At 42.2% G+C, this 12,125-nt stretch overlaps 1 protein-coding gene across 2 annotated transcripts in view; it reads left to right on the top strand.

Annotated features, from left to right (window-relative positions):
- Positions 1-2,803: 2,803 nt before the first annotated feature.
- The window catches only part of CSTF3 (cleavage stimulation factor subunit 3), a 48,810-nt gene continuing 39,488 nt past the window's right edge, over positions 2,804-12,125 (top strand). Inside the window, exon 1 of one of the 2 annotated variants that reach the window (XM_085063039.1) lies at positions 2,804-2,995. In XM_085063039.1, the coding sequence (XP_084919165.1) occupies positions 2,966-2,995 (30 nt within the window). In that variant the 5' untranslated portion in view covers positions 2,804-2,965. Of the gene's footprint in view, positions 3,011-12,125 lie in introns of both variants that reach the window. The other variant, XM_085063038.1, reaches the window with a different exon arrangement.

Below are 12,125 nucleotides of genomic sequence, written 5' to 3'. Positions count from 1 at the left end.
CTGACTGGATGTCAAATGGGGAGCAAAACCACTTTGGCAGAAGGATGAATTCTTAGTTATGGCCTGTGGGAATACAAACTTAGACTGCCTTCTTTTTTTTTAGTTCACAGAATCCCCCATGGTGTTGTCAATTTAGAAATACAAAAGGACTTATTATGGACTTATTTTGGATTCTCTGGGGACTCAAGTACTGCTGAGGAAACACCATGGCCCACCATCCCCCTGACCAAGAGCCAGACAAGGTCTGTTTTCAGGTCAACATACCTTTACCCCATGTATGAAATCCATCTCAGAGGAGAGGTGACAGCCCACAGCCTCCAACAGCATGGTGACACTGGTGACACAGTGGGGAGGACAATCTTCAGCATCCTCTGCATTCAGGCAGCTTGAGATTCAGCACTGACACAGAAATTATTAGGGCAGTTCAAATCTAAGACTCTTAAATTTTCTCTCTAGCATTGTGCAGACATAATTGTATCTGTGATTGCATCCTTTTGAAAATAAGGTTGCTAACTAATGTTTTTAGTGGTTATAGTAGCACAAAACCTGTGATTTCATAACTAGCATTAAAAAATAATCTGTTGTGGGAGTGAAAATCACTTGGAAGACAGGTATGTCAGTGGTTTGATAACCACTGTCCCAGCTCTGTGAAAGCAGCTTCCTTTCAAATTTGCCTCACAGTTTGCCAAGATCTTGGCCTGGCAGCCTTTAAGTTTCAATATCTATTTAAGTTCTCATTTTCTTCCAGTTATTTCTTTCTAAGTGATGCATTGTAAGTACCACTGACCTGCAGGTACAGCAGTCTTCAACTGATGAACAGCTTCAGATTTGTTTTTTATTTCTGCCCCTTTCCCTCCCAGAGCAGTATAATCCACAAGAGTTTCCTTGTTAACTCATGGCTTGCCATTAAGTTTCATGCCAATGACTGAACTAAACATGAATCACTACAGCACAGCAGGTATTAACAATGTCCTCTTGCTTTGATATCACAAACCATCTGAAAATTAAAGTGCAGCCCTTCCAAGCAGCCAGGCCTGTAATCATGCCCTCACTGCCCCAGTTACCTCAGGCTGGGAGCCTTGGGCTACTCCCCTGGAGATGAAGCAGCTTTAGAAGGATGGGGAGGAGCAGCCAGCGTGGAAAACATTTGGGCTGTGCAGGAGGAATTTCCAACTCAGTAGTTGTTGTAAACTCAGCTGTTGCAGCTCCATTATTTCTCCCATGCCATCAATGAGAAAGCCCCGAATGAACTTTGTTCAATGGGCCAACTAAAATGAATTTACAGCACATTGCATGAGGCCCAAACTTAAGTTACAGCAAGACAGATCGTGAGTTAAGCTAAACATGGCTCTATTTAAACCCTAAATTTATGACAAGGAACCATTTTCAAACTTACTTTGTAACACAACCTATCATTTACACTTTTTTTTTAAATTGTAATACTGTCCCTTTGGTGTGAGATTCACTCCAAAATGTAAACCTGAAGAACTAGAAAAAAATTTCAACCAGGCCAAAAATAGAGCTGACGCTCTGCTGTCCTGGAATAACAGAAGTATTGTCTAATTAGAGGTTTCACCAGCATTGCTTTAAGCAATTACTTTGAAGGGATTAGTTCCTGGATAGGAAATGGAAAAACATCACAAGAATGAATTGGAAAATTGCAGGGTTTTTGAAAAGAAATTATATTTATTCTTTAAATATTTTCAAAAGAGAGTCTGTTGGGATGTGGAAGACACAGTCTGTAAGAAACAAAAAGTTAGGCTCATATCACAGACTCACTGTTTTTCAAGGACAGGACAACTTATCTACCAGAACAGCTTGATAGGCATGTTTATATTTCACTTATGAAGAATCAAAATTCTGAGAAATGCTACTGCACAATTAGGCAAATAACTGTTCACTCGCTCCTCCCTGTATTTTTCCAAGGTGAAGCTTCAGAATGTTGCCTATTATGTTTTCCTTACATCCTCTTTCCACACATTTCTGTGGTTTAAGAAACGATTTTTGGGAGCTGAGGCAGAAATGAACCCAGAGTACTAACACCAAGTTACTTCATGTATTCCTGCATAAGTATGACTGTATTACACAATTTTAAGAACACTTACACTGCTGTTGTGAAGGCAGCTAAGTGACCTCGGTATCTGCCAAGAATCCTCCAGATTTTTTTCATATATGACAGTTTCTCTGCAGTGGCTGATTCAAGGCCCTTTTCTCATGGCCAGGCTGGTAGGTATTTTATAAATAAGATTAAGTAGCAGGGTTTTTTTGGGGGGGGGATGACTTCTGTGTCCTTGAGGTGTTTTGTGACCGCGATCTCTTAGACTGTGTTTTGAACTGGCCTCGATTAGCAAGAGCTCTCGTGGCGCGGAAGGGATGAGTCTGCGGCTGGCAGCCATCGCTGGCGCTGCCTCAGCCATGGTGCTGCTGGAAGCCACCAAACTCCCCCAGCTTCCTCCGTCCCGCAGCACACGAGGGCCGGGCGAAGGGAGCGAACGGCAACGCGGCGAACCTGGCGAGTGCCGTGAGCGCGGCTACGGCAGCCATCCTCAGGGCAGAGCCGGGCCGGGCCCCGCGGCTTCGTCCTGCCCGTGCGGGGCAGCAGCGGCTCCGGGGAGCCAGCTGTGGCCCCGCAATGTGGGAAGGGAAGGAAGAGCCAGCGGAGGGCAGAGGAAAGGCAGAGGAAAGGCAGAGGAAGGGGAAGAGGAAAGGGAAAAGCAAACACCTCCCCTCGGCAGCCTCCATCCCGCCCTCAGCGCGCCGCGCCCGCCACTTCCGGTCGCCCCCGCGCGCCGCGATGACGCAGTTCCTCCCGCCAGCCCGCTCCCGCCCCCGGGCCGGAGGTGCCGCCGCCATTTTGCCGCTCTCTCGCTGCCGGGCCCGGGCGCGGCGGCTGCGGCCGGAGGAGCGTTTTTACGGGGTTTTAACCCGCTCGGGGCCCCGCGCCCCGGTCCGGTTTTAACGCGCCATGTCCGGAGAGGGAACCGCCGGCGACCAGGTGAGCGAGGTCCGGGTGAGCGCAGGCCGCGCCCCGAGGGGAGCGGGGCGGTGTGGGCTCGGCCAGGGCGGACGCGCGGTGAGGGCAGCGCGGCCCTGCCCCGGCTCCTGAGCCCGCCGGCGCTCCCCGGCCCTCCCGTCTCTCGGAAGGAGCTCCGTGTGCCCCGTCCCCGAGCGGGAAGCGCCGAGCGGAGCCGCCCCGGCCCGGGCGGTGACTTGCCGGGAGTTGGGCTCAGCCCTCGCCTGCCTGCCCCGGGGTGAGGGGCACAATGGGCGCCCGGCGAGCTCCCCCGGCATTGTCTGCCTTGCTCGTGGTGGCTGAACACAACGCACTCGGGAAGGAAATTGCAGCCCGGAGAACCTGTTCCTAGTGGCAGTTTGCAGTGTTATGTAAAGGGAGCGTTGGCTGAGCTCAGGCGTTCGATGGATAAGGCCTCTTTAACGGCACCCTCTGCCTCCAGAATAAAGCAGTATTAAAGTAGACTTAAGCCTTAACTTGGAAACAATAAAGATGCGTTCATTTGACAAAGGGTCTTCTCTGTGGTATAGCATACATTCCGTTTAGTAGGGACCGAAACTAAAACCCAAGAAGTGCCACCTCAGCATGGGGAAGAACTTCTTCACGTTTAGGGTGGCAGAGCACTGGAGCAGCTGCCCAGGGAGGGCGTGCAGTCTCCCTCTCTGGGCGCATTCAAAGCCCACCTGGACGCATTCCTGTGTAACCTACTGCGGCAAGTGACCTCGCCTGGCCGGGAGGGGTGGGCTAGGTAATCTCCAGAGGTCCCTTCCAACCTTAATAATTCCGGTATTCTATGAAATAACTACAGTTTCGGTGGAGTTTGGCTTGGGTTCTATTAATAGACTAAACTATTTCATTTACCACAACCTCTTAATTTGCATGGAGGTGTCACCAGAGTGTTGTATTTCACCTCTTTAAATCTGGTATTACTGTAAACCATCTCTGATTTACGAGCATAGTTTCACCAAAAGGGATTTTTTTTTAGTAGTTGGGCCTATGTTTAAAATCTGTATTAACTGGAGGGGTGGGGGTGAAGGTTCCTGATTGAGGGAGAGTGATTGATCAGACGCATGTCTTGGTGGCCAGTGTAGCCTTTAGAAATACTTAAAATTAAGCTGATGTCTTAGTGCTTCCTTCAGAAGCTTTTTCTTTGTAGAACATTAGTTTCTTAGGAAACAGGTTAATTTGTGTGTGTCTGGGCCTGTACCCCTAAAGAAAGGGTGGTGTGTAAATTTTGTAAGGTCACGATTTTGGTGGATGGGGTAGGTGTAGGAAAGACAATGCACAGGGTGTAAAATACCCAGTTTCTGCCTCATTTGGAAAATTTCCCAAATTTCCCTGTGTGCTCCACGCTGATCAGGCTATTAAGTGTACTTGGAGTATATTTGAGCAAGAGATTCTTCAGAATGGTTCCCTTCATCACAAGGTAGATGTCTTCAAAGAAGTAAGAATATGCTACAGCAAAATTTTGTTAATCCTGGTGTGTAGTATGTTCCAGATTTAATCTCCCAATTCCAATATATTCCAAAAAATACATTGATGTTTCACAGCATAGTTTAGCTGTTTATCAAAGTAGCATGTGTGTTTCTGTAGCTGGTAAAGCGTTACTGTTTAACTTCAACCCTGCTGACTTTAGGCTTTAGTTTTTTTTTGCAAAGGAGAATTGGATAAGCAAAGGTTGAGTTACTACTGAAGTAAAAATAGCAGTTGTAGTATTGCCATGCCATATCTCAGGGGTTTAGCATTCAAAAACCTGTAAATTGTCAGTTGCAGCTCATGTGAGGCGTGTAGCTTAACCTGTGATTTGGGCTTTGGTCCATATTAAAGTTCATCTTTTTTGCCCATTATGATTACTATGTTCATGTTGGGTGCAGTTCAGATTTTTTAGAAAGCTCTTACAGGTTGGGTTAATTTTTATTTTTTTTTTATTTTTACTGCTCCATCCTCTTTATGAAGGCTTCTGGATTCTAATTTCCTAGAAGTCTCTAATTTTGTTATGGTCGCTCACCTCCCTCCCATCAATTTTCCTCAGTTTCAATAACAGCTTCTTTCTCACCTGGCAGATTTCTGTTTCTGACTCCTAATGTTGGCATAGGCCATAATTAGATCCCAGTGTCTTTAGCAACACTGTGTAAGTTTCCAGCACAGAAGCTTCCTCACGCTGTGCTGTAGCCAGAGGGATCCCTTCAGTGAGTGATCGTGGTCTGACATGGCATGAGGGATCTCAATCCAGTGGCCCTGGAGGGAGGAGCACCAGAGCCTGCTCATGGGGGCAGTTGGCCCTTGTTCCCTTCCCACACTGCAGCTGCTCCCCACTAACCGAGTGCTGGCTGAAGGGCCTCTAACCTAGCAGGCACAGTGTTCTGAAAGTTCTAAATGTGCCTTTCTGTAGGAAACTGAAGCAGGGCAGAGGTTGGATTGCAGCTGCCTTTCCTGTTTCAGGTTTCATGTGCTGCTCCCATGACCAGCTCTGAGCTTTTGGGTGCTGTTTTCATTGGTAGTCACAGGGATCGATCAGTATGAAGAGGGGACTGCACAGTTAATTTGCATCTGTGCTGTACAGAAGATGTAAATGTGATAGTGTATGATGCAGGTGAGGAATTTTTGACAAGTCAGTGCTCTTAGCTTTGACCCACTCTTGTGGGAGGTCTGCATCATGCTTCCCATCGTAGCTTTTGGAAGTGATGCCTTGACCTAATGCTGCTTACCTAATGATGCTTACCTAAAATAGAGGCTAGACAAGGTTCAGAGAATAAAAAGCAGTTGTATTTATTGAGGGGCCTTCAGGTGTATTTAGGGCAGACACAGCCCACCCAGGGGCTACACCCAAAATGGACAATGTGTCATGAGTTTTTCATACTTCATAGGTTTTGTCCAGTTGCATATCTGGGATTAATCCTCCAATTACAGCTTCAGGTAATGAAGTCAGTTACTCCAAGTTTGCTCCCCCCACAATTCACTGTTGTTTACATATCTTGGGGCCTGAGACAGTAAGGTGTCCTTGAGTTTGGAGCTTAGAGAAATTGTTATGTCTAAAAATGAGAGAGCAGTAGCTTAGCACCCAGTGTGGAGTCTAGTTATACACTGAAAGAATGACAGGATTACAGATACATGAAAAATAGAGAGGCTAAAATCCTAAGGCATCATAAGTGAGTGCCAAAAAGCAGCCAGGTGTGTAACAAATTGCCATGCTGTCTCCAGCAAGTACAGAGCTGTGGTGGTGAAGAAAGGAAGAACAGGGTAGAATGTTGAATGTAGGAAGAGACGAGGATAAAGGTAATGTAAGGTTTAAGACATAGGTGGGCTTTAGGAGACTTTATTGTACCAGGTGCAGTGCAGTTGAAATGTGGCCTTACTGCCTTTAGGCCAAGCTTAGCTCCAGGAATTCTTGGGCTGCTTTACTGTGTGGATCAGGAGCCTAATCTGTGTTATGTAGGTTGTCTCCTCGTTATGTTATTGTAGAAGAGACTGGAACTGGAGGACAAAGAATACAATGCAGCCACAACTCTTGGAATATATTTTTCATTCTTGCACTCTGTTAACTATGCTGAACCCAAGCTAATCCTACAGAACCAGTTGAATCTTGTGGGGACTTAAAATCTGTTAGGCCTCTGCCAGACTTCTAGCATGGCCACCATGATGTTTACAAACCAGAATTTCCAGGGTCAGTTTCTGGAATACCAAACACTTAGCCCTGTCTGTATCATAGACATGCACTTTTGTAGACTGAAAGGCTGCATCTGACACTGTTTGCCAGGAAAGTCCCTGACAAGCTCTTCCCAGCCTAACGTGTCAGGCTTACAAAGAGCCCAAGCTTGCACCTATGCATGTCTTTATATTTTTCCTGTCCTTAATGTACATATCTAGTTTCATGGTGGTTGTCTTATGTGCTCTTTAACAAGACCTAAATTCCTTGTTCTCTCTACCTCTTTGTATCGTGGCAAAACCACTTATTTTTGCTCACTTAATATATACTTGCCAGGCATCAACTTCATCTGAAGGTGATATAACGTTTGCTTTACCCCCCTGCATTAGTTGCCTTCTAATCTTTTCAGGTTAGAACATTCATTTCATGGTTCCTGTAACTGTTTCTAAGGCACATACCCCAGTCTGTGATACATTTTTATGTTACATGAATATGGATCTGGTCTAAGACTGAGCTGTGAGAAAAAAGATGTCTGTATTGTCTCTGTCACTATAGAAAATACCTCAAAAACAGTTTGTTCTGGTTTCTTGATGGCACTTTTGTCCCTTTTGATTCCTTCCTCTCTTTGTCTTGTGTCTGTTTGATATGGTACATAATGAAAGTTTCTGCATGCTAAATACAATAGTAAGTGTTGTAGTTAACTTTAGTTTAACATTTTAAAAACAGATGTCACTGAATGCAGTGCTGAAAGCAGAAGATTTTTCTGGCAGGATTGTGTGTGTTTAACATCTCAGGAGGAGCCATTTTAGAGAAACCTCTTTAAGAGTAAACATAATGAATACAAGTGTTGGTGAAGGAAGGCTTCCAAGTTGGTAATGCCGTGGTTTAATGCCCATTTTTACACAGTTGTAAATAAATTATAATTCAGGTGTATTTCCAGAGTCAGAAAGTTCCAGGTATGCCAGTAAGCAGTTAAAGTGAAAAATCTGTCAGTCCAACATTTGGGAAATAGTCCTATGAGGAAAGAATAGTAATCATTACTAATCTAAAACTTTCAATTTATCTAGAGTTTTGCTCCCAGATTATATTGAGATGGAACAGTACTTACAAAAGTACCCTTTTAAAATTAAGATTAATATATTGGGCTGTCTGCTCATAGTGCTCCAGTCTTAAAAGACAAAATTTTTTAAGGCTGTTCACAGTTGAATTGATTTAGTGTAGAACAGAAAAAGTCAAGGCATTGAAAACACGTAAGAAAGTGCAAGGATTGATAAACCTAAACTACAGTTCCCCCAGTGAAGTGATGTGTGTTACCGAGGGAAGATTTTAAAACTTGTTCTGTGCATGTGCTGCTATAAATAAACTTTTAGGAGAAAAAGCCTTAGATGAAACCAACCTGTAAACTTAGCAAACTCGACAACTAACAGTGCTTGTTAAGCTGCTTGTTAATATACTTGAAAATTTATTCATTGGGTCTGTTACAGTCCAGGCTGTGCTGAAGTGTGCAACACTGACCCAAAACCACCAAACAGTGGCTTGTGTCTTAATGGCCATAAACCTTCGTTTGGATATTGAACCAATTTGACTAAACTAGCCATTAAAATTCCTGCCTTTTGTATACAACAGCCTACATGTCTTGTTCATAAGAAGTTCTTATTTCATAATTAGTTTTTAAAGCATTTTAAGCTGTCCACTTCATAAATATAACAGCTGTTTTAAATACATTGCCTTTTCACTGCAGAAGATGCTTTTGTGGAAACAGGAGGATGCCTTAAGCAATTGGATGTATTTAGTGCTGCAAATAATTGAAAGGTGTTTAGGTACTTTCTTAGACATTTTCGAGTCATGAACGTCCATTCAAGAGGCCTGAGGAAACTGTTGCTTTTAGGAGTATGGTATAAACCAAGCCTGTTCCCTTGGTGGTGATTGATAAATAAGCAGATACTGAAAGTCAACTTTATTTCTTCTCCTTTTGTTCCCTTGGACATTCTTTATGAATTCAGAAGTGGATTTTGTGCAGCTGATGTGTTTTACAGGAAGGAGCTCGTAGATTTCTTCATAGAAAATTTGGTTTTAGTTCTCTTCAGATTTTGGAAAGATGTTTTTGTACTTTTCATATCTGTGAAACTCAGAATCTATTGCTATTTGTCAGTGTATAAATAATAAAAGGGAAGTTGTGAAGTGGACTAGGTGATAATAATGTAGATATTTGTAGAAACCTTAAATGCTAAAATAATGTCATGACCTTCAGAGAGTTGTTTATGGGACAGGATCCTGGTTCTGTGGAGATCTAATGAACAGAGTTAACAAAAGCAGAAGAAAAAAAGTATTTTTACAGTCTGTGTGCAATATTTTTTTGCAACATTTTTTTAGGTGGTCAAGAAAAGTTGAAAGCCAGCATCTGATTAAGTTCAGTTTGATGGTATTTTAACCTGAGCTGAGTTGGGGCTGCTAAAGTCTTGAACGGTTTTGCACCCTTTAGTCTGCATCAGATCTGATCTTTAAACCAAGGGCTTGAACCATTAGAAAGTTAATTGCTTTTCTAATAGGATTATTTTTCTGCTGATTTAACTCCCTGAACTGGCTTGTTACAGGATGGGCTTATCTGAAAATGCTTATCTAGGGGCAGGATAATGGCAGTGAACACCCAAGAATTAAGTGTTCACAGTTTTGGATAGTGGCTGTTGTGCAAGCAGTACAATGAAAAATGCACAATCAAAAGCTCTATGGCCTTGAACTGTGATAACAGCAGCTCTAAGCACAAAGTGCAGTTAACGTACAGTTCTCAAAACTAGGATCAAATGTCTTCCTGGCTATAGCTGGGTTAGGTTAAAAGTCAAGCTCTTTGTTCCATTTTGCTATGTGTTTGCAGTACATGTTAGCCCTCACAATGGGTGTTTGCTCACATACCTAGTTCTGGCAAAACTGTACAGACTGGAAATCCTAAGTGTTGATTCCTCCAGGATATTAGGAATGATTATTTGTGAAGATGCAATGAGGCTTTATTTTTGCTCAGGTAGAACCAGGACACTGATTTGCCTGCAGTGCAGTGTGTCCCTGAAATGCAGGTGGCTTTTATCTGTGCTGGAGAAGGAGAGGGACAGGAGAGGGAGTTCTCACTGGCTGTAAGAAGTTGAGTGTTTTCTTATATATGGCAAAAGGGATAAGCAAGTCCAGGCAGCCCAGTTTAAAACTGTGATCATAGAGTTATTTTCAGTTCTGTAGGATGCCTATAATTTGTTTTGTATAACTACATGGAGAACTTTATCTGCTGTTGCTGAGTGAATATTTACCAACTTAGGAAATAAGTAATTTTTTATTTTTGAATAAAAACAGATATTCAATTGTGCTCCTTGCACAGGTTGAATCATATATCAAATATACAAAATTAATTTAGGATTGTTATGGTGGCACATCTTATCCTCATCTATTTTTTCCTGAGCTGTTTCAGCTTTTCTGAGTTTATGACCCTGTATCTGCATAAGGGAAATCAAATTCCTGGAAGTCTTAAGTCAGCTGACACTGCAGTGAAATTATTTTTTTTTTTTTGTCACGTGGAAAGGTTTGAGGTAATACAACTGAACTACTCCTGTAATAATTGAGAGGTGCTTCAGTGGCCCACTACTTTATCTTGTTTAAAAGTTAGTACTTAGAGTGCAGGAACTTGTCTTTTTTTTGGGTGGGGTCCTTTTTATTGTGGTAGACATTAATGATACATCTGACAAGCATTTCTGTCTAATTGTATCCAGAACAATATATTTGAGAAAAGTATGAGACTGGGATGATTATAGTGAGAAGCAGTGCTAACCACTGATGTTGATATATTTGAATTACTGCTATATTGAATAAGCAGCATTTCAGCTTTGGGTCACCTGTAGGGGTAGCTTACAGAAGCAATCTTTAAACTTCAGAACCTTCAGCTTCAGTGCTGTTTCTGTAATATGAAATCTGTTCATGCATGTCGTTTGAGAAGAAATAAAACCTCTAGTCCATTTTATACTATTTTACATCTTAAGCCTGTATCAGTTGAACCTGGTTTTACAGAATCAGAATTTCAGTGAACTTGCTTCTTTTGAGCTGACACCTTTGAGCTACAGTTTTTTAATTTGATTGTTTAATCAAATTAGTTTTATGATAGCTTACTGTGGGATTTGATATTTGCCTTCCAAGCTACACTGCTTTGCACTGTGCAGTGAATGTTAATGATTGCTTGAAGAGTGAATCAAAAGGAACAATGGCCTTTAAACTCCAATAAAGCCCAGTGTACTGATTTTTTTTTTCTTTTCCATTTAATGCGTGTCTGCTACTACATGACCATTTAACAGTTCTGCAACATTTTTGATCATCTCTCCATTTTATAAGTAGTTTTACTTTGAAAACATCTTTAAAGGGATATGCTTTGAATTATATCCTGCTAGTAGGACTGACACAAAAATTGGTAATGCTGAAAAATATTCAGAACTAGTCTAATTACCTTCTGTTTCCCTTTAATGGGTGATGACACCTTTGAGAGAGAGGAGTGTTGGTTTTCTCTGTGCTGTTTGTCTTTTTCAGCTTCAGAAGGATGCATTGACCTGTGCACTGTGCTCTGAGATGGCCCTGCTGGCGGGGAAGTTGGGCCAGGTGACCCACTGTGATCCCTTCCAGCCTGCCCCATCCTGGGATTCTGTGACCTAGACCCACTATTAAGATTTAAAATCAATTCCTTGAAATAATCTCTTAGCAAATGTCAGGGGTTTTGTTTAAAGTATTTTCTGCGCAGTAAATCAGTCACACTGCACTATACAGAAGAAGTGAATGTTCTAACAGTAATTATATAGTGATATTGTAAAATTTCATTAGCAAGGTCTTGTAGTAATGATTTAAGGGTTATTGTTGTTACATCTTACAAGGACAAGAATTTAGTTGGTGTGATTTTTGTATTGCTACTATCTGCCTAAAAATGAGACACATTTGCAGAGTTAGTGAATAAATTGTTCAGAGTACAGGTCAGAACAATATTTTGTGCTTAATAATAAACTGGATAATTTGGGGTTGTAACAAGCTTGTATTTTAAGTGTGTCTGTGTGTGATCTTCAGTTGTAATTTTTTATTCTACTTTGTTTTAACAATGTTAGATCTAGAAAAACCCCTTGAAAATCATAAAGCAAGTTATTTTCAGAATTGTTTGAGAGAACGCTCAAACCCATACTATAATATATGTTAACAAGTTTGCATTCAATTTGGTAAAGCTTTTAGCCTCAAAAAAAGCTTTTAAACTGCCATAGGAATTTCTGGGTGTTTAAAAAACAGGCGGTTTTAGTGCCAGAGCTACAGGAAGGCATCTGTAGGGTTGAGAGATCAGTTAACAGAGAAATTGTGCTTGGAAACTGAGTTTCTGTTTCTGCCAGAACTGTCATCTCCTGGTTTTCTGGTTAAATGTGTGATACCAAATACATCCTGTTTTCCATATGCAGAATGACTCCT

The sequence above is a fragment of the Lichenostomus cassidix genome, chromosome 5 (assembly GCF_008360975.1).
Source record: "Lichenostomus cassidix isolate B80296 chromosome 5, HeHo_3.0, whole genome shotgun sequence".
Classification (NCBI taxonomy): Eukaryota; Metazoa; Chordata; class Aves; order Passeriformes; family Meliphagidae; genus Lichenostomus; species Lichenostomus cassidix.
The sequence above is the reverse complement of the archived record's forward strand: the minus strand, read 5'-3'. Positions and strand labels throughout refer to the sequence as shown.